This window comes from Pogona vitticeps, chromosome 6 (assembly GCF_051106095.1).
Source record: "Pogona vitticeps strain Pit_001003342236 chromosome 6, PviZW2.1, whole genome shotgun sequence".
NCBI classification, from domain to species: domain Eukaryota; kingdom Metazoa; phylum Chordata; class Lepidosauria; order Squamata; family Agamidae; genus Pogona; species Pogona vitticeps.
Window position 1 is genome coordinate 84,285,346 of NC_135788.1, and position 22,345 is coordinate 84,307,690.

Below are 22,345 nucleotides of genomic sequence, written 5' to 3' on the forward strand. Positions count from 1 at the left end.
TCAGATTCTGCTTCTAACAATAAGGTTTGTAATTATTCAAGTGGACAAGAGGGATCTTCTTGAGGGCTCAGGTTTGGGGCTTGCTGCCACTGCTAGACTAGTTATATCGCTGGAAAAAGTGGTTATAAAATGAGTGTGAAAGACTTTTAACCTTATGATTTCTATCTGTCCTCTCCTACTGCTTATCTCCCAAATACTACAAGCTGTTAGGGCCTCTTGCAGGTCCTTCCCTCCCAACATTTTCATTTCTTTCCTTTTCCTTTAATCGCATACCTTAACTTTTCATAGCTTCTGCCAAACCCTTAATCTCCAGATGTACAGTTAGCTCAGATTTTTCTCTCTCTCTCCTGAGGTAGAAGCAGCCCAAAAGCCATGAGGTATATTTAGGCTACCCAAACTCCCACCCCATTTTCGGCTATGATGCTGAGTGGAAGGAAAACTTCCCATTATTTCTCTTAGAAATAATAGAGAAATTTAAGCACAGCTATTTTTTTGGACCAATTGCAGGGCTCAACCCTAAGGAACTGTGGTTCCTGTGTCTTTGGTATTCGATATGAATCTGGAAATTCCATCTCTAGACAATTAGGCAAGTTATTCTACATTTTATCTCTGTCTCATCAACATTCTGAAGGCCCTGGAAGATCACACAGCATGTTTTAGTGGGTTTATTATTACTATTTTAAAACAATTATTCATATTTTAGGCTGTTATTCTGTTTACAACTACCTAGGAGAAAGCCTCAGTGAACACAATAAGACTTAATTCTAACTGAATAATGCATGGTACTGCATTATTAAAATACATACATGTTTACTTATGCTTCCCCTTGGAGCCAATTGAGTAGGAAAAAACACCACTATCTTATTTTTGCAAGGGCCCATTAGCTTCCAAGGACTCAACCACTGAAGTCTGCTATTACAGGGAAGGGCAATTTTCATTTTATGTCCTTTGAGCCTCTCCCTCTTATTTTCAGGTATTGCAGATACATAAACCTTCTATTTAGTTGATGTCCATAGTCATTGTTCTGATAGACCTTATTTCTACTGGCTTAAAAAGTCCTAAGTTTCTTCACTTCTGACTGCCTCAGAGGAAAGGTTAACAAGAAGGAAGCTGCAGAAATGATAATTCAGTACCAATATAGCGTCCACATATACAAGTAGTCTAGTGGGACTAGATCAAGAAATTTCTGGTACATTTGAGAATAGAAGGAGAACTCATTGTCATCAATGAAAAGGAAGCAACACTAGAGAGAAGATAGAAAGGTACTTACAGCCAACCAACATGACACAGATGGAGAAGATCTTTTCAGAGTTGGTGTTGGGTGAGACATTGCCAAAGCCCACACTGGTGAGACTACTGAAGGTGAAGTAGAGGGCAGTCACATATTTGTCCTTGATGGAAGGGCCAGATGAAAGGTCACTGTCATTGTAACGTTTGCCAATCTGGTCACCAAGGTTGTCCAGCCACCCAATTTTATGCTCCATGTAGGGCCGTTCAACATTGCCAATGGCATACCAAATGCAGGCTAGCCAATGTGCAATGAGGGCAAAAGTGCACATGAGCAAGAAGAGTACAGCAGCCCCATACTCAGAATAGCGGTCCAATTTGCGGGCTACTCTCACCAGGCGTAGCAGCCGTGCCGTCTTCAGCAGGCCAATCAAAGTTGTTGTCTACACAGGGAAAGAAGAAACAAATAGACAAATTAGAATTTTCAGTGTGTGTGTGTGTGTGTGTGTGTGTGTGTATGTGTGTGTGTGCGCGCGCGCGCTGTATGTCTCCTTGTATCTATGTATGCCTTTGTCTGTGTTGCTGTATGCACACTAGTGCACATTTTGGGAAATATCACCAGTCTTTAAACTGCATAAAAACACCATACCAGAAGTATCATAAATGTGTTTAGTTTTTCTTTCAGGTAAAAAAAGGAGAGGTATAGACAGGAATAATGTCAAGACCAGGGCTCTCCAACTTCATCTTGCCTAAAGTAGGGATGGGGAACTTTTGCCCTCCAGATGTTGACAAATTATTGTTCTCATATGTCATCATCAGCCAGGCTTGATAGAAACAATGGGAATCAACAACATGTGGAGGGCCATGGATTTCCTAGTTCTGCTCTAAGTAGTATATGATTATTTCCACATTGCTTCATTTCCCCTCTTTTAGAGGCATCTAACTTTATGAGATTATATTGCAATAGTCCCATAAATTACATCTTGAAGCCAAAAGCTTCTTCAACATTTTGGCAAATTTTAAGAAGTTTTTCCATTACTGAAATGTTATCAATAAGCCCATGAACTCCAAAATGTTAGGGGGTAGATTCCCAAATAATTACTAACCTTGAAGCCTCAACATCTGGGCAGGATGATTTTAGAGCTCTCCCATCCCTCCCTCTAGCCAAGCTTGGCAAAAGTTCATATGTTGCGGAGATAGTATGGAAAAGATATTGTGGTATGAAAGTAAGTGGTATGAAAAAGATATTACCCACACTTGTTTCCAAACAAATGTAGTAATCTCTGTATTGTTCTGCTTGTTTCCGGAGAAGGAGCCCTGCTAGTCTGTCTTGGAATGTTGGCAAAAGAAAAAGAAAAACAAAATAAAACAAAAATTGTGCACTTTAAAGACTAGCAAATTTATTTCAGTGTACGCCTTCATGGACCAATGTTCACTTGAGAAGTAAACTTTTGAGGAAGTGGACTTTGAGCCATGCAAGTTCACAATGAAATGCATTTGTTAATCTTTAAAGTGTTACAGTATTTTGTTTTTCTTTCTTTCTCCCTTCCCCCCCCCCCCTTTTGCCAGTACAGTACAGTATCTTGCTAATCTTGTGCACAGTCCTGTGGGTACAGGTCCATGCCAATTATATCACTGACAGACAGTCATCTTTTATAAACCATATTTAGCTCACCATCTCAGTTACTTTGTGGGTGATGTTAATGGCTACGGAAAGGATCCATGACATGCAGCCACATCCTGCTTAGAAGCCTCTAGGCACTCGTATATGACAATGACTGCTAATATAAAGGGTTTCAACTCTGGATCTTCAGATTTTGTTGGACTTGAACTCCCAGAAATCCCTTGCAGTATGGCAAATGGTGAGGGATTCTAAGAGTTCAAATTTGACTTTTACTCCTTTAAAAATCTATAGGTGTGTATGTGTGAAAGCATTAAATCTACTTGGACGCCAGAACACTTTTTTCTTTCCAGTGCATCTGTGTCACATGGTCACAAACTTTCCAATATTTCTTCATGATATGAAGGCTAAATTTTATGTAACTTACCTCATCAGATCCAGAACGGAAGATGAGCAAATCAAAGGGAATGGCTGCCACCATGTCAATGAGAAACCAGCCCTTGAAGTAATGGATGGCGATCTTTGCTGGATGGCTCACTACCTCATCATTGACATTGACATATGTGGTGCGGAAGTTAATGATGATATCAACAATAAACATGATGTCCACAATAAGGTCAATAATATAAAGTGGATCACATGAGTAGCTGCAGTCAGCAAGATTCTCCTCCTGCTCTTCATTGAGGAGGAAGGCAGCTGAGTAGGGTGTGAAGACAGCTGTGTAGATGACCAACAGCAAAATCAGCCAGTCCCATACTGCCTTGAAGGGACTGTAGTGCAGGATGGTCCAGCGGTGAATGCGTGGTGCCTGCAGCTTGTATTCAGGGAGGACATCAGCTCCCAGTGAGAGGACCTGCCAAGAATGTAAAGACCAATGCACAATATGTACAGTTTGGAAAGAGACATACACAGAATTCTCTAGCCACGGAGATTAAACACAGCCACTGAAATAGTTACTATCAACTGAACACATTTGCATCATAAGTTCATTTGTGTGCTTTGTCACAGGGGATGTTTCATAAATCCAAATTTTACTTATTTTAAAAGTATAGAAGATCTGCTCGTTAGTTTATAAGGCACTGCAAGACACCTTCTAAAGCACAAATCGAAAAAAAAAGAGTCCAAAACAGGGGTTTGCTAGTTGGTAGTTTTAACCAAGGTTTTCTTATTTCTAATGCTGTCTATTTAGACCTTTTAAAAATGTCTCATTACTGTAAAGTGATACAAACCATCTTCACTTTAAAAATGTGTGGTTTTAAAAATTGCAAAGAAAAGAAGAATTCCCTTGGGAAGCTGACATAATAGCCTTCTTTTCTAAAATGCTTCATTGCATCTATTACCATATTCCTTTTCATGTATTTTAAATGCTAGAGTTAAGCAACATAATCTTGACTAATGTAACATGAATGCTGGAAACTTTCTTAAGAAAACATATCCCTCAAAAGGAGTAGGCAGATCTTCTGCACGCTGGCCTTTGGGAGGCATGAACAAGAGTATGCTGGTGTTTTTCAAGCCACAGTGTAGTTATAATAGTATTTTCTTCCAGCAACAAACTCAAAGGGTACTACAATATCAAAAAAAAAATAAAATAAAAAAATAAAAAAACCCCAAAGTCTAACATAGCAATGCCAGCAGTCAGTCCTCCACCATTCTTGGCAAATTTCCTGCTCCACAACAGTCCCACAGTCCCAAGGAGCCTGACAAATGATGCCCAGACACTACTGTACAATGCACCACAAGTCCCTGAATCCAGTCCATACTCACCACCGTATGCAATGCACAAGTACACTCCAGGTAGAACCCCCAATGCTCATCTCAGTTCAAACATTATCAACGTTTAATGTCACACTTAAGTTTGGCCATCAATAGATTACAAAGCAAGCAAGAGGATCTAGTGCTGGAAAAAATACACTCTCACGCTGTAGGATTTATTCAGGTATTTGATGCAAAAATGTGAATAAAAAGTCTACTGAGTATACATTACTTCCTTAATACTTGCAACTAGCAAGGCCATTGTAATACAGCCTCTGACTTTGCTCTTGTTTCCTTCTCATTTACTTAGATTCCTCCATCTTCCCAATCAAGCAAAATAAAATTATATTTGAAAATACACAGAGAGACTCTCAAACACAACCTAATTTTTCACAACTAATTAGTGAAAATAATTAAGCAGCTTATTATCGATAAAGAATTTCCATTTCTGGTCCAGAAAATCCAAAGTCAAAATTCAAAGTGAGAAGCTATTGAAGTTTCAGATTCTGCTTCTGATGGCCTTCTTCTTGTAGTAGCACTGAGATTACGGAACTTGTTTCTTGGGGACTAGACTCCCTCCTGCTTGTTTTTGGATGATTATTAACATCAACTTTCAATGTGTACACTGTTGTTTTAAGCATCATGAAGCAGAATTTTTGCAAAGCAAACATGTGTCCTGTTTAGGTAGGGGTCCAGCTACATTACCATTATGCTGGATCAATTCTCCTGCACATTCCCCAGAGTCTTCAGAAACCTGTTCCTTGGAATAGGTAGGTACACGCCTTTCTTTTTCAGTCTTTAATCCAAACAGCTGGAACATAGTGAGCTTCAACTAGAGGGCTAGTAGAAGGTCAAGAGCAAATATAGTGTTTTAAAAGGAGATAACTGTGGCTGATTTTGCATAACTACAATTTTATCTGATAATACAGATTGTTCTGCTTTGCACTTTTCATTTCACCACTGCATTGTATTGTGTTAGAAATTCATTGATTTTCCTTTGATTTCTTTTATATTGTACCTTCATTTTATGGATCTCGTTTTCTGTTTATCTGTTGTTATTTAAATAAATCTGCAAATTAATTGCACCTCTAGATAACCTCACATTATCTCTGATTACACCTTCTGCCCACTGGAGTAAATAAAGCAGCTTGTTTTCAGTAGGAAACAAAGCAGAACCAAATGCTGTTGGAAAATTTGGTCCAGGGGATGGAAATGCAAAAGGAGAATGACTCATAGAGTTCTGTGAGCTCAACAATCTTTTTACTGCAAATACCTGCTATAAACAATCAAAGAAATGACTGTACACATGGACATCAGTCTAGAATTTGGAAATTGCCTGGAATACATAATTGGAAGCAGGAGATGGAGAAACTGTATTCTCTCAGCCAAAATAAGACCAGGAGCATACTGTTGGATTGATCATGAACTGTTAATATCCAACATTAGACAAAAACCGAAAAAGAACACTAAAAGAACTATAGTTTCAAAATATAATTTAAGTAACATTTCTGATGAATTTAAACAACACATAATGAACATATTTGTATTATTAAAGTCATTTACTCACATTAAAATATAGTCTTTAAGGTGCCACAATTTTTTTGTCATCATTATTTTTATTTTGTGTTTGCCCAATATGCTAGAAAGTAAAGTAAAGTAAAGTTTGAGTTATGGTGCTGGAGGAGAGCTTTGTAGATACCTTGGACTGCCAGAAAGACAAACAAGTGGGCCCTAGAACAAATCAAGCCTGAACCATCTCTGGAACCAAAAATGATCAAACTGACTCTGTCATACCTTGGGCATATCATGAGAGGGTAAGCTTGCCTGGAAAATACAATAAAGCTGGGAAAAGAAGAAGGCAGCAGTTAAAGAAGAAGACCAAATACGAGATGGATATAGAATATTCTAAAAAAAGCCACAGGCTTAAGTTTAGAAGAGCTGAGAGAATTGTTGAGGAAAGGACATTTTGGAGATTGCTCATTCATAGGGTCATCATGGTTTGGAGGCTACTTGATGGCATGTAACAAGAACATGGATCATTGACCTGGCTGCATTTTTTGCCTAAATACGTTTAAAGCAATACCACGTTTAAGTCAACTCACCAAATATGCACAATAATGTTTTGCCTTGCATGATCATGAACAGAACAAACTGTTCCTGCGGAGTTCCTCTGGTTCAAACCAGGGACCTCCTGCATAAGAAACTGGAGCAGTCCCACCAGACCTAGGAACCCCCACACACACCCCCGGAAGTAAAAAAGTCTCCACTTTCACAATCAGAAAGTACTGGGCAGCTATTCTTTTTCTCTTCTCTTTATTTTTTTTTGTAAAACAAAAGGTTTGAAGCAGCAAAACAAACAAACAAACAAACAAACAAACAAACAAACCCAAAGGAGGATTATGAGTAGAGGACGGTATCACATGAAGCCATTGAAAATTCAGTGAGAAAGATAAGGTGAAGGTACAATAAAAGTCTCATCTGGAATCAGTATAGGACCTTCCTTGAAGCTTCTGATCCTGATATATATAACTGGGTCTTCAGGCTGGGGGAGGGGGATAAGAAAGGATAACCCCAAAAAGAGTTATATTAAAAGAATATGTATAGAAGAAGTATTCATTCACAAGAACAAAGGAAAAGTTTTGGACATGCAAACAAAAAAACCCTTACATCAGCCCTAATTAAATGCAGCAGTTAATTACTCCAAGGAATTATGTTTGTATTTTAAGTAAGTATAAAAAATACTGGGAGAGTTTAATGGAAGATAGGTCTGTAGGTGGCTATTAGCCAAAAATGCAAACACAAACGGCATGTCCAAAGAGTGCTGCATCTTGACAGTATGCTCATCAGACACTCCAGGATAGGAATAGAGTAAAGCAGACTTCCTGTTTCAGTTATGTCTCACCTAAGCAAAAAGGACCCCCAAGTTCTGGAGTTTTCAATGTGGTAGCCATGTTAGTTTGCATATGCTTATCAAACAAAAAAGAAAACAAAGCAAAGCAAAAACAGAACAAAACAAAAGAAGATGATGACAAAACATTGTGACACCTTAAAGACTAACTGCTATACAGTATTTTAATGTGAGCTTTTGTTGATCAAGTCCACTCCCTCTGAGACACCGAACAGTGACAGGACTCTGTTTTGGGCAAAGAATGACCAATGGGCTTAGGAGGACCGGTAGTGAAACTCAGGGAGCCATTAGACAGGGATCCCAAGGTCCAGCATTCAGAACCTTTTGTAAAAGCAACTCCTGAAGCAGGATCTTATAGGACTACAGTCTCTGTGCATTGGAAGCTCCTCTGCCCCTAAGAGCCTCTTGTACTGAGTGCATACGACTGCCTGCCCGGCATCAACTCTAATGGGAGTTAGCAGAGAAGCGACAAAAAAGCAGGCACCTGATGGGAGGGCTGCCTATCTAATTGTTTCCATTCTCCAATAAGAAGGTAGATCCTCAAAGGATTAACCAAGCCAAGGCCTTGCTGGTATAATTGGCTCTTCTGGGAGCTGTCCAGAGTACTGAAGTCTCTGAGAACTCTTGTTCCCTGACTATGGTTTTTGGCTTGAAAGGTTGCTATACAGTCTCTCCCTGCCAGCCTTTTGCTGTTGATCACAGCTCTAAATTGCTGCTCAACCTTCTCCCAGTAGAAATGATCTCCGTATAATCAGTTTCCAACAGAGAATTCTGGGATTAGTAGTGCCAGACACAGTGGAATTGACAAATCTGTACAGCATATGTTTCCAACTGGTGATTTTTGCACTAACCCCCTGCCACAGGGCCCTTGGCTGCATTCCACTGCCTTGCTCCCTGTTTTGTTACTGGGCCCTTGGGCTCCTAGTCTGAGCAAAGCAGATCTCACCCCCATCATTTCAGTGTGAAGCTGCCCCTGTTGGGAAGAAGGTGGGTAAGAACATATTGTGATGGATCTCTGGGTTTTGAGGGTCTCCATGTCCAGTGCTCAGAGAAAGATTTTGCCTTTGTAATGACTTGAGATGATTTCTCATACAGGCTTATTCTATTTCAATGGAAGCAGTGGGATCCTCATGCAGCCCTATCTCCACTGCTACCCCTGTCCATTATGCAATCCTTGTTAGTGGCTAATGGGAGAAGGCGAGACTGTCATAATTTTGCGGAGACTGAAAGCTAAACTACTCTCAGGTTGCTGATGTGTCACAAGATGGATCTAATATTCAGCCAATCATTGGCTGAATAAACCATTTAGCTATTGTTCGTAGTCAAGTCCCTAAAGGTTGCTGTCGCGTCCCCCCAGTGTCCCTTGTTTGTTCTCCCCAAACCCAGGTCCACCCTCTGGATGGGTTTCCTTTTTCTACTCTGCCACCAGTGGATCTAGTCCACAATATACCAAATATATCTCAGACACATGCTGCCAATATAATAGGTTTATTGATCATTTAGTTGGTACGTAAATCACAGTTGTTGAGGAGCATTCATTAAATTGGATTTTATTACACATTTACTTGTTTTTATTCACAGCAACCTCTTTAACAATATTCTTTAATCATCTATTCTCTATTCCTTTTAACTCTTTCCTATTCTCTATAACACTCCAACTTTCCAATCTCTGTATTAACTCTCTCAATTCAATGTCCTATGTCCTACCTCTCTCACTTCCGTTCCCTCTCTCCCCCTCTAGCTGTCCCTCTAACAGTCCCCAACTGTCACTCTAACTCCGCCCCTCCTCTCCTATCATAGGCTCCACTTGAGCTCCAAATGATGGACAGGAGTGACGTGGGCACTCCGCCACAGTTGCCAACAACATTGTCCCAACAGACATCAGGGGAGAAAAAGCTAGTCACAATAACTTTACTGAAAGTGAAGCCTGGCCTTCAAGCCCGATCTGGGGACCCTGTGGTGCCATTAACAGCTCAAAAACAAAAGGTGGCCAAAGCTACCCATATTTTCCATTGCTTTTATGATAAGATATTTGGGAACGAAGGCAAACCTCTAGCCCTGTGTGTATCAGCTGGACAGTCCAGCCCCATTCCTTCTCCTCCAAGACCCTTGACAGTCTCTTTCGCTATAGGGAGCCAAACAACTCCTTCTTCTGTTGTAGAGAAGACTTACTGATGCATTCTCAGGAGCCCTGAGAATGGAGAGAAAGAAAAGGTAAAAGGAAAGGTTCCCCTTGACATTTTTAGTCCAGTCGTGTCTGACTCTAGGGGACGGTGCTCATCCTATTTTCAAGCCTCTAGGCACTGCTTGTCCGAAGACAGTTTCCGTTGTCACGTGGCCAGCATGACTAGGGGACGGCGTTTTACCTTCCCACCGAGGTGGTACCTATTTATCTACTCGCATTTGCATGCTTTCAAACTGCTAAGTTGGCGAGGAGCTGGGACAAAGCGATGGGAGCTCACTCCATCGTGTGGATTCGATCTTAGGACTGCTGGTCTTCTGACCCTGCAGCAGAGGCTTCTGTGGTTCAGGCAGAGGCCTAAAGCAAATTACTGGAAATAAGGTGTCATCAGAAGCCAGGACTTAGCCAAAAGCAAATTATGGATAACTAGGAATGAATATAGCTCAACCTTTCAGAAAAAAAGTGGGAGTCCCCTTGAAGCCCACCACATGCCTGTGATGGTAGATTTCATACTTAGAATGGGAACCCTTGGAAAATAAAGCCAATTTAGGCTTTCCATGTGAAAACAGATCTGTCTGCAAAGTTCCGTAGTACAGATTTGCTTTTCAGAAGCCGTCACTTTTCTTCCCAGAATAATGATCCATGAATCTTATTCATTACCTATGGGTGGGGACAAGACTCTAAATTCCTGAGTTTCACAGACCCACCACAAGCTCAGAAAGGTGGCTCTAATTTTAGATGTATTTTTATCATGCTGATGACTTTATTTTTAAGGTGATAATCACAGTTGGGCTGGTGAGACATGCACTGGTTGAAAGTGGATTCATGAAAGAACAGCTTCAAACACCAAATGCCCCTGAGAAAGAGATGAGTGGCAAACATCCCTTATGCTGTTTAATACTTATGAAGGATGTTACAGGAACAGATTTTTTATACTAACAGGAGTTGGAGATGAAGCAAGGGAATGTTTGCATTGTTGTGATTTGAAGACAAAGCTTTTTACTATATTAGGCCAGAGGCCTGTTTGCCACTGACTGCAGCCAGCCAGTCTTGCAAAATTTGCAAGAAAAACACGACAATGCTAACAGTTTCTTCTTCATAAAACCCAGCACCAATGCTTTGTCTAGGAATATGAATCCAGTACTTGCTATTATATTGAGGAACTACTGATATCTAAATCCATTGAGTAGTTTGTAATATTCTTCGGACCCATTTATATTGTTGGTTATCAAAATGTTCATCAGCAATGTTATTCTGTAAGATGCCCATATGAAGCAATATATGCTTCTGTTTGCCTTTAACTTGCCCCTTACTGAGTATTTATTGCACACTGAAGTGTATGAATGTAAATTTCGCAGTGACAAGATGATAAATAAAGCACCAAAGTGACATTGGCTCTCTCCAGTAAATGTACAGAGAGGTAAATGGAATAAGGCTGAAATGAAGGGAAAGGAACTGGCTAATAAGATAGCAAGGACTGGGAGGCAGAAGGTCCCTGGCAACAGCAGGCAACCCAGAAAGAGGGGTTATTAACGAGTGAGAAGGAACTTAAAGAAGAAGGAGAATTTGGCATAAAAAAAGGATTTGGCAACCAAATCTTGTCAGAATCACTTGTCACAAATATCAGTGATTGGGACCAACACTTCATATTGCCTGTAGTTTCAAGAGTGAAAAGGTTTCTTTTAAAACTGGCATGCCCAACATAGTGCCCAGAACCATCGCTGGGTCCACAGACACATTCCTTAACATCTATCAGGCTTCTTGGCAATCCTGATTTTTTTAAAAAACAAATTCTTTAAAAAGTGTTTTTAACATTTAACTGGGAAGCTGGTGTGTTGCAAATATACTGATGACTGAAACTAGGGAACTGTCTCCTCTCCATACAGTACTATCTTGTTTTCAATAATGTCTCTGGATGCTACATGGACCCCAAAGACATTTTTAGAATTAAAATTATTTGGTTTCTGCATTCCAGTATTTCATTACGAAGTTCATCCAGATACTTATAAAAAAGATATATGAGAAAAAGGAGCTTCCGTGGGTGTCAGAGAAGTTTGTTTTGCATGCATTATGTTCATAAGTTTCTCCTGGTTTTATTTGGGTTTCATTTGTGTGATGGGTGGGTGTTGTTGCCTGTCCTTGTTCATCTGCTTTTATTTTCAGCATGGTGTACAAATGTGGTAAAGGAAGCCTAGATTTTTGTCTCTAGAGTGATTGCTAGTTTGATTGTTACCATTTTGTCTTTAGTAAAGTAAGAATTCTGTTTGCTTTGGGGAATAAATACTTGGTTTAGTGGTTGTTGTGGGTTTTTTGGGCTCTTTGGCCGTGTTATGAAGGTTGTTCTTCCTAACGTTTCGCCAGTCTCTGTGGCCGGCATCTTCAGAGGACAGAACTCTGTGCTCTGGTGCTGTCCTCTGAAGATGCCAGCCACAAAGACCTTCAGAACACGGCCAAAGAGCCCGAAAAACCCACAATAGTCATTAGATCCTGGCCATGAGAGCCTTCGCGAATACACCTGGTTTAGTATTTGGAGCTTAGATTTAATACCAGTGGTGCCCCGCATAGCAAGGTTAATCCATTCTGGATTAACCCTCGCTATGCGGAATCGTCGCTAAACGGGTAGGGAAAACGTATTGAAACCTTGCTTACTTACCCGTTCAGCGAGGATTCCCCTTGTCGGCAGCCATTTTCGTGCCCTCGCTAAGCGAGGGCAGGGCGTGAAAACGGCTGCCGGCAGCCATTTCCGGGCTTCCGGTGGCCATTTTGGAGCTGCCGAACAGCTGTTCGGCGGCTCCAAAATGGCCGCTGCAATACCCAATCTTCGCAATGCGGGTTTTCCCCATTGCAAAGATCGGGTATGTTTCCGTATAGTGATCCCGAAAAAGGGATCGCTATACGGAAACATCGCTATACGGTGCACTCGCTAAGCGAGGCACCACTGTATTTGTCTTGTTCTCCATTTGTCTCTGAGTTTCATTACTTCTGGGACTTCTTTAATTTTCTGTGAAATGGGCACTGGAACAGAAAACTGTGAGTTCAAAAGAGTGCCATGGATTTTGGAGTTCAGCCCCTACATCTGCTTTTTTATTCAAATTACTTTCCTTTAGATTCCCTAATTTGCCCTGTAAGAAATTGGTATTCTGTTTTGGGACTGTTCATTTACAAATTACCATTTTATGAGAACACCCCTAATGTTCTTTCAAAAATTCAGTTATGTCTAGCTGCTTTGAAAGGTCAGATAATATTTACTGTTGCCTGAGTATAAGCAATATGGTCTGCTGAGCTGCAATAAATTAATCCAGAAGAGAAAAAACCAAATGAACAGAGTTATCGACAGTGGGCCCAAGGCAGTTTCTATTCTCTTAATTAATAATATCCTAGTCCTATCAGCATTCATGCTGGGTTAAAAAAAAAGAGGCACTAGAGATCATATCACAAATATATGTTAGCTACTGGAGAGTACCAAAGAATCTAAAAGGAAGATAAATGTGTGCTTTGTAGATTGCAGCAAAGCCTTTGACTACATGGATCACGGAAAGCTTTGGCTTGTTTTAAAATAAACGAGTATGCCTCAAAACTTGACTGTCTTGATCTGCAATCTATATTGTGGGTAAGAAGTTACTGTTAGGACAGAATATGGAGAAAAGAATGGTTTCTCATAGGCACAGATGTATTTCATCCCCCTGTCTATTAAATCTTAATGCACAATGTATCATATGGAAAGCTGGATTAGACTGGGATGAACAAGAAGTGAAAAATTGGTGGGAGAAACATCAATAATTTAAGATATGCAGATAACACCACATTACTGGCAGAAAGCAACATTGATCTGAAACAACTGCAGATCAAGGTGAAAAAAATTGCAAAAGTAAGATTGCAGTTGAACACTGAGAAAACAAAAATTTTGAACACAGAAGAATTGTTGAACTTTAATGCGGAAAATGAAGAATTAAAGAATGCTAAATCTTTTGCACGCTTTCTTTTAATTGGCTGGAGAGTTCTGTGATTTGGATACCTGGCTGGGAAGCCAAAGGTCTGGAATTTAATACTGCAGCCTGTGTGGTTTTGGGCAAGCTACTCAGTCCCAGAACACCAATGAAGAAGGGAATGGTAAATTACTTCTGAATATACCTGGAAAATCCTGAGAAAGATCTCCATAAATCAGAACTGACTTGATAGGATGTTATTGTTGTTAAAAGATACCAGGCACAGTCAATCAAAATTCTAAAACATTGCCTGGTATTACACAACAGATATAAGTTTTAACCAAAACCCAAAGTATCTGTTAATTATCAATGTAGTATATACACTATTCCTAATATTCCCGTTTTTGTTTGTAGCTCTGTTGATGTTATTTCTGGATTCTGCAACTGCTTATAATACTTTGTAAAATGTCTTGATATTGTTCCCAAAACCCCAATAATGATGGGGACCACTGAGGTATCTATCTTTCATCCACAAGCGATATGTTTTGATTGTCAGATCTCTGTATTTTGTAATTTTTTCCAGTTCTTTAGCTTCAACTCTGGCACCTCCTAGAATTCCAATGTCAATGATCAAGACATTTTCCACTTCTATTACTACTAGGTCTGGTGTGTTCTGTTCAAGGTGTCTATCAGTTTGGATCCAGAAATCTCACAAGATCTTGATTTTGTCATTTTCTGATACCTTCTCTATCTGATGTTCCCAAGGGTTTTTGGAGGCTGGCAAGTTATATTTTTTTACACAATGACCACTGCACTAATTTTGACACCCTATCATATCTAATTTTGCAATCTGTGCAGTATTTGGACATTCACAAATGAGATGTGTCACTGTTTCATCTTTTTCTTGACAGAGTCTATATTTTCTGTTAGCACTAACTCCTTCAGCTTTCATCACACTGGTTTGGAGTGCTTTTTCTTGTGCAGAAAAATCAAGCCTTCGGTTTCTTTCTTAAGGGTCCCCAGTTTTAGCCATGTCCATGTTGAATTATTTATTTTTTATTTTTATTTATTTATTTGATTTATACCCCGCCTATCTGGTTGGTGAGGACCACTCTAGGCGGCTTCCATGCCTTCCATCAATACTTATCAGATGTTGTCTGTGTAGTGGCTTATTTTTCCAACTGTTTAATTTATTTTCAGATTTATTCTTGAAGGCTTTCACGGCCGGGATCTGATGGTTGCTGTAGGTTTTTTTGAGCTGTTTGGCCGTGTTCTGGAGGTTTTTCTTCCTAACATTTTGCCAGTATCTGTAGCCAGCATCTTCAGAGGACAGGAGTTGTTGTTTCTTATATTGACCCTTTGTTTCTGTTGCTTTCAAAATACTCTCATTTTCACCGCCTTAAGTAATTTTTTTGATTTGTACTAATATTATCATTTAGGCTTCTTTTTTCCTCCCCTACTATGTGCTGTATTTGCAGTAGTCCATATCCTCCAATTTTTCGTGGTAAATATAATCTGTCCACATCTCTTTTTGGATGTAGTCCATGATGCATGTTCATTAGTTCCCGTGTTTTTCAATCCAATGCCTCTATTTCATTTTAGGTCCAATCTGTTGTTCCACTGGGTATCTAATTATTGGAATTGTCCATTTGTTTACAGCTTTGATTGTATTTCACCATTCAATTTTGATTTTAAGATGTTCTGCTGTCTTTCTTTCAGATTGTTAGCTTTTGTGTTCACAATGTTATCTACTTCTAGTATGCCAATGTATTTATAGTTTTCATCACTTGATAGTGATTTTACAATATTGCCATTTTTAAACTCTATTCCATCTAGTTTTTACATTTTGCCATGTTGTATACACAGAGCTGCACATTTGTCATTCCAAATTTCATTTGGATATCTTCACTAAATATTCACACTGTGTTTAGCAGTGATTCTATCTCACTGGAACTTTTTGCATATAGCTTTAAGTCATCCATGTATAACAGATGATTGATTTTTCCTGATTGTTCTGAAATACGGTAGCCCAATCCAGTTTTATTTAAGATTATTGGCATGGGGATTAGTGAGATGTTAAACAGCAGTGATGACAGAGAAACTCCTTGGAATATTCCTCTTTTGATGCTAACTTCCCCAATTTCTTCATCATATGCCATTAAGACAGTTTCCCAATTTCCCATGCTTTTCTTGAGGAACTTCTGAGTATTGTTACTACAGTGGACCCTCAACTTACAGACGGCTCGACTTACAGACTTTCGAGTTACAGACTTCTCTGGCTGCAAAATTTAGATTCGACTTGCAGCCAGAGAAGTCTGTAACTCGAAAGTCTGTAAGTCGAGCCGTCTGTAAGTTGAGGGTCCACTGTGTTACATACAGCACTGATGTTACCTGTCTGTCATGGGTTTGGAGGGAAAGTTCCATCCTATGGGGAGTGGACGGCGGGACATCAGGAGGAGGGGCTGTACTGTATATATATGTGGAGCGTGTGTTGAGAAGGAGAAGCTGGAGAAGAGCTGAGAGAAGAAGCTTGAGTGGGAGTCTGTGTGTCAGACAGGGTACTACTGTGTGTCAGTCAGTACCAACCTGATAGGTTCAGGTGTCTGTATGGTTAGCCAGAACTGATAGGTTCAGGGTCTGTGCTTCAAGTTAAGTGTTCTGTGTGAACCAAACTGTGTGTATGTATGATTGAGACTAAGCCACGTTACTGTATCTTATTCACCTGATCATTTTATTTTTCCTGTGTGTTATTTAATAAACCTTATTCCTTTATTTGTTAAAAATCCATCCCTGGTCTGTGTGACTTCTTCTAGGGAATGGTTGGTGGCAGCTTAGTTAACGTGTGGCATATCCCAGTAGGTCTGGGTTTGTCACATTGATTGGTGTCCAGCGTGTGGGATACGACTGGTCCAGTTGTCCAGTGGTCCAGCAAAGCCTTGGCAAGAGTGCCCAGAGCAAGGGGGGTCTAGTCAGGGACAATCTGAGAGCACGTAGGTAATCTTCTAGGTGTACCTCACGGGGAGGTGCGCTAGTAGAAGAACGTGTAACCTCAGATTGGGGACTAGATTAGGGAGCTCTGAGGCAGCCTGTTTTGGCGGGAAAAAGGCTGAGGCAAAACTGTGTAGTAGCAGTGATCTAGCCTGCCTGCTGCGAGGCCTAGCAGAGGGGGGTAGACTCTGGCTCGCAACTGTTGCAAGTTAGTGCTGAAGAACAGCAGTAATCTATAGAAAGCTGGTTCTGAGGCAAAAGAAAAAAAAAAGAAAAAAGTGGTCGCTTTATTTTGAGGCTTGACTTTTGAAAGCAGCCTGTTCTGGGGGGGGGATTATGCCCTTGACTCGAAGCCAAATGGCAGAAATGGGTGAAGTGAAAGACCCCCAGGTTGACCAAGGTTCTGAGGATGAATTTGGCTCAGTGCAGGGTGACAGCACGGGAGAACAGAACCCAGAACTCAGGAAAATGCTCATAGCCCAACAGCATGAACTGAGGATGAGGCAATTTGAAATGGAGGAAAGATTAGAGAGAGAAAAAATGGAGGAAAGGGAAAGAGAGAAACAAAGGCAATTTGAAATAGAGAAAATGGAAAGAGAAGAAAGAATGGAGAGGGAGAGAGAGAAAACTGCTCTGGAAAAAGAAAGAATGGCGTTTGAGTTAAGAAAATTGGAACTGATGAATCAGAACAATAATAACAATAGGGATTCTGAGGGAGGCCAATTGTCTAAGACTGACCTGAAGAAATTCCCTGTATACCACAAGGGAGATTGTCCTGAAGTGTTCTTTTCCCTAGTGGAAAGAGCGTTTGTGGACTTCTCAGTAAGGGAAACTGAGAAGATGACCATCATGCGATCTTTAATCAGTGGCAGCCTGGCAGAAGTCTATGCAGAGATGCCACAGGAACTGATGAAAGATTTTGCAGAGTTTAAAAAACTGGTGTTTGCCAGACATGGGATAAATGCGGAACAGCTGAGGCAAAGATTCAGGTCAATCACCAAGAAACCAGAGCAGACTTTTACCCAAGTGGGGGCCCAATTGGTGAGGCTGCTAGAGAAATGGCTATCTCAGGAGGGGACAGAGACCTTTCAGCAGCTCAAAGACTTGATAGCGCTGGAACAGTTCTATTCAGTCCTGCATGGGGAACTGAAATTCCAGGTGAGGGAAAGGAAACCGAAATCTGTGGCAGAAGCAGCCGAGATCGCAGATTTTATTTCCCAAATAAGAAAGCCCTTGGGTGAGGGGAAATCGATGGGGAAACCGAAAGAAACCTACAGCAAGTACTCTCAGGGACCAGGGAAAAGCCAGCAAGGGGGAGGGGCCCATGGTGAAGGGAAGCCCTCAGACATGAAACCAAGACCTCAGATTTTGGGGGGAAAACCAAAACAAGATGAGAAAGACTCAAAATATAGCAGAAAATGTTATTTCTGTCAGGGAAAGGGCCATCTAATCTCAGAGTGTGAGAAATTAAAGCAGCTAAAAGGAATTGTGCCTCAGGATTCGAGTGGAACCAAGCCAAAAGCTGTGTTCTGTGTCCAGAAAGAGCAAAGCCCCTTGTCACTGAGGGAGCCTGTTGCCATGGCTACTCAATCTGGAACAGTTACATCTGCTGATCAGGCTGAGGAAAATGGTCCTCTTGTGGAGGTCAAGCGCTGCTTGCTAGTGAGAACAGATTCTCAGTTGTTTGAAACCGCAGGGGTGGACGTAGGAATACTTGACCATCAGTATAGGGGGCTGAGGGACACTTGTTCCCAGGTGACCCTGTGCCATCCAGATATTATTCCTAGGGAATATATAATCCCAAATGAGAGCATGAAGGTGGCAGGGATTGAGGGGCAGGTGATCTCACTGCCAGTAGCGGAGGTACCTGTGAACTTTCAAGGCTGGAGGGGAGTTTGGCGGCTAGCGATTTCATCGACTCTGCCAGCAGCCGTGCTCGTGGGAAATGACCTGGCTGAACATGTGAAACGGGTGCTAGTGATTACACGTTCACAAGCCACCACGGGGACAGTTCAGGGGGGTACTGATGAGCCAGAGACGGAAGCAGAGGGGAGTTCAGAAGCTGTGGTGGAAACCTTAACCACAGACAGCTGATTTGGCCAAGAGCAAAAGGCAGACGCCACTCTCCAAAAGTGTTTTGAACAGGTGACTGACGCCCAGCTAACACCTGAAACCCCAGTGAGATTTCTAGAGAAAAAGGGGATTTTGTATAGAGAGACCCTGAGGAATATCTCAAAAGGGGGAGATGGGATCCGAAGTCAGCTAGTGGTACCTGAAAAGTATCGCCCCATGATCTTACAAAGGGGGCACTCTGACATGTTTGCTGCGCACTTAGGGGTGAACAAAACACAGCAGAGAATCACACAGAATTTTTACTGGCCTGACATAGGGAAGCAGATCAGGGAGTTCTGTAAACAATGTGATGTGTGTCAAAGGCAGGGGAATAGCCGCGACAGGACCAAAGCAAAGTTGTGCCCTTTGCCTGTGATTGACACTCCGTTCAAATGCATAGGGGTGGATATTGTGGGACCTTTGCCCAAGGCCACAAAGAGGGGGAACAGGTTCATTCTCACCATTGTGGACCATGCCACGAGGTACCCTGAAGCCATACCCTTGACTAACATTGAAACTAACACAGTGGCAGATGCCTTGGTGGGGTATATGTCCAGGATGGGATTTGCCTCAGAAATAATCACAGATTTGGGCGCATCGTTCACATCGAAGCTCATGAAACGCTTATGGCAAATCTGTGGAATTAAGCACAAGGAAACCACTGCCTATCACCCTGAAAGTAATGGGTTAACTGAGAAGTTCAATGGGACTCTAATGCGCATGATTAGGGCTTACTTGGCAGAGAATCCAAACAATTGGGACCAGAAGCTGCAATCCCTTTTGTTTGCTTATCGATCAGTGCCACAAGCCAGTACCGGGTTCAGTCCATTTGAACTTTTATTTGGGAGAAGGGTGAAAGGGCCCCTTGATTTGATCAAACAAAATTGGGAGCAGATCACCCAGGATGACCCACAAGACGTTGTGACATATATAGACTCTTTGAGGAATGACCTAAGGAGAAACCTAGAGCTAGCAGCAGAGACCCTGCAAGCTCAAAAGGTCAGAAAGAAAGCTTGGGATGACCAGGAAGGCAGGGAGAGGCACTTTGACCCAGGGGAGGAAGTGCTTTGGCCTAGGCTCTGCAAAGAGAACAAACTGCAGCTGGGTAGCCCAGAAATAAAATACTTGGGTCACATAGTAGGGGGAGGAGTGATAAAACCCCTCGAGGCCAAGATAGAAGCAGTTCGTGATTGGCCCAGACCCAACACCAAGAAAAAAGTCAAATCATTTCTTGGGTTGGTGGGCTACTACAGAAAGTTCATCCCGAGGTTTATCGAGATTGCGGCTCCGCTGACCGATCTGACGAGGAAGAAGGCTGATGACCGCATCCCGTGGACCAGCGACTGTGAGGAGGCGTTCCAGAGGTTGAAGCAGGCGCTCATCAACTATCCAGTGCTGCGTGCTCCAGACTTCGACCGGGAGTTCATCATCTACACCGATGCGTCTAACAGCGGGGTAGGAGCAGTTCTTTGCCAGGAGGATGAGAATGGTGACCAGCATCCAGTGTCCTACCTGAGTAGGAAACTCCAGAAAGGTGAGAGACATTTGGCAACCGTGGAGAAGGAGTGCCTGGCCATAGTCTACGCGATCCAGAAGGCCAAGCCTTACATCTGGGGAAGACATTTTATTCTGTGCACTGACCATTCACCACTGCAATGGTTAAAGACAATGAAAACCCACAATAGTAAACTTATGAGGTGGGCTTTAAATCTGCAAGACTATGACTTTGAAGTGAAGGTGGTCAGAGGGTCAGTGAACTGTGTTGCTGACGCCTTGTCAAGAAGACCTGAAGAATGAAGACGGCGAAAGAAACATGGACTATGTATATATTTTGATGACAAAAAGTCAAATGTGTCTGTTTATTAAACATGTTGGTTTGTATGAATAAAGGTAACCTGATGTATTGTTAATGGTAAATGTTTAAATGCCTAATAGAGTGTAAGTATAAGTAAGTATGATATTGTATGTATAACTGTTTTTGTATGTTTTGGGTCCAGGTTGTTTTTTGGTGAAAAGCACCTTAGCTTTCCCCCTACAAAACAACTTATAAAGAGGGGAGGTGTTACATACAGCACTGATGTTACCTGTCTGTCATGGGTTTGGAGGGAAAGTTCCATCCTATGGGGAGTGGAAGGCGGGACATCAGGAGGAGGGGCTGTACTGTATATATATGTGGAGCGTGTGTTGAGAAGGAGAAGCTGGAGAAGAGCTGAGAGAAGAAGCTTGAGTGGGAGTCTGTGTGTCAGACAGGGTACTACTGTGTGTCAGTCAGTACCAACCTGATAGGTTCAGGTGTCTGTATGGTTAGCCAGAACTGATAGGTTCAGGGTCTGTGCTTCAAGTTAAGTGTTCTGTGTGAACCAAACTGTGTGTATGTATGATTGAGACTAAGCCACGTTACTGTATCTTATTCACCTGATCATTTTATTTTTCCTGTGTGTTATTTAATAAACCTTATTCCTTTATTTGTTAAAAATCCATCCCTGGTCTGTGTGACTTCTTATAGGGAATGGTTGGTGGCAGCTTAGTGAAACTGTGGCATATCCCAGTAGGTCTGGGATATATATACCCAGTAGCTCCACATATCCCAGTAGCTCCACATATATATACAGTACAGCCCCTCCTCCTGATGTCCCGCCGTCCACTCCCCATAGGATGGAACTTTCCCTCCAAACCCATGACAGACAGGTAACATCAGTGCTGTATGTAACACAGTGGACCCTCAACTTACAGACGGCTCGACTTACAGACTTTCGAGTTACAGACTTCTCTGGCTGCAAAATTTAGATTCGACTTGCAGCCAGAGAATCGACCTACAGACCAGAAAAAAACCAAAATGGAACAAAAATGGAACAAAAAGGGCCAGTTATGGATTAATCGGTTTTCAGTGCATTGTAGGTCAATGGAGATTCGACCTACAGACTTTTTGACCTGCAGCCACCATTCCAATACGGATTAATTCCGTAAGTAGAGGGTCCACTGTAATCCCAAAATTTTTAAAATTTTAATCCAGCTGTGTGGCAGTGAGTCAAATGACTTTTTACAGTCTATCCAAGCCATGTATGTATTTGTTTTTCATCCTTTTCGTGTTCTTTAGTATCATTTTATCACTAAGCAGCTGATATTTTGTGCCTCCCATTTTTTAAATTTACCTTTCCATTCAGATGAGTATGGGAAGTTTTAATTTAAGTAATTTTATACCGATCTAGCAAGTACTCCTGTAAGAAGCTTTAACATTGTTGGAAGGCATATAATTGGTTCATAATTACTGGGTTCATTGCCCTTTTGATTATTTTTTATTATTAGAAATGTGTGGCCTGTTGTCATCCAACCTTCAATTTTAGAATTTTGAAGTAAGTGATTAAATTGCACTGCTATATGTTGATGGAGACTTGTTAAATGCTTTAACCAAGATCTATGCAGCTCATCTGGTTCAGGTGCACTCCAGTTTTTCACAGCTTTTACTTGTCTCTTTATCATATCAGTTGTCTCTACAATATCAGCCATACATTTTCCTTTATCTTTACAAATACCTTTAATATATGAGGTGTTTTTGTTGTGTCCAGTTGGAGTTTCCCAATCCCCCCCCCCCAAATTTTAGAGCCTCCCTCTTTATATGGGCCTAATTC

The 22,345-nt window shown here is 41.3% G+C and overlaps 1 protein-coding gene across 3 annotated transcripts in view; it reads right to left on the reverse strand.

Moving 5' to 3' along the window:
* The window catches only part of KCNH6 (potassium voltage-gated channel subfamily H member 6), a 158,106-nt gene that overhangs the window by 37,240 nt on the left and 98,521 nt on the right, over positions 1-22,345 (reverse strand). For all 3 annotated transcript variants that reach the window (XM_073004050.2, XM_073004051.2, XM_073004049.2), the window contains 2 exons: positions 3,276-3,701; positions 1,271-1,670 (listed from right to left, as the gene is read on the reverse strand). In XM_073004050.2, the coding sequence (XP_072860151.2) occupies positions 1,271-1,670; positions 3,276-3,701 (826 nt within the window). The remainder of the gene's footprint in view (positions 1-1,270; positions 1,671-3,275; positions 3,702-22,345) is intronic.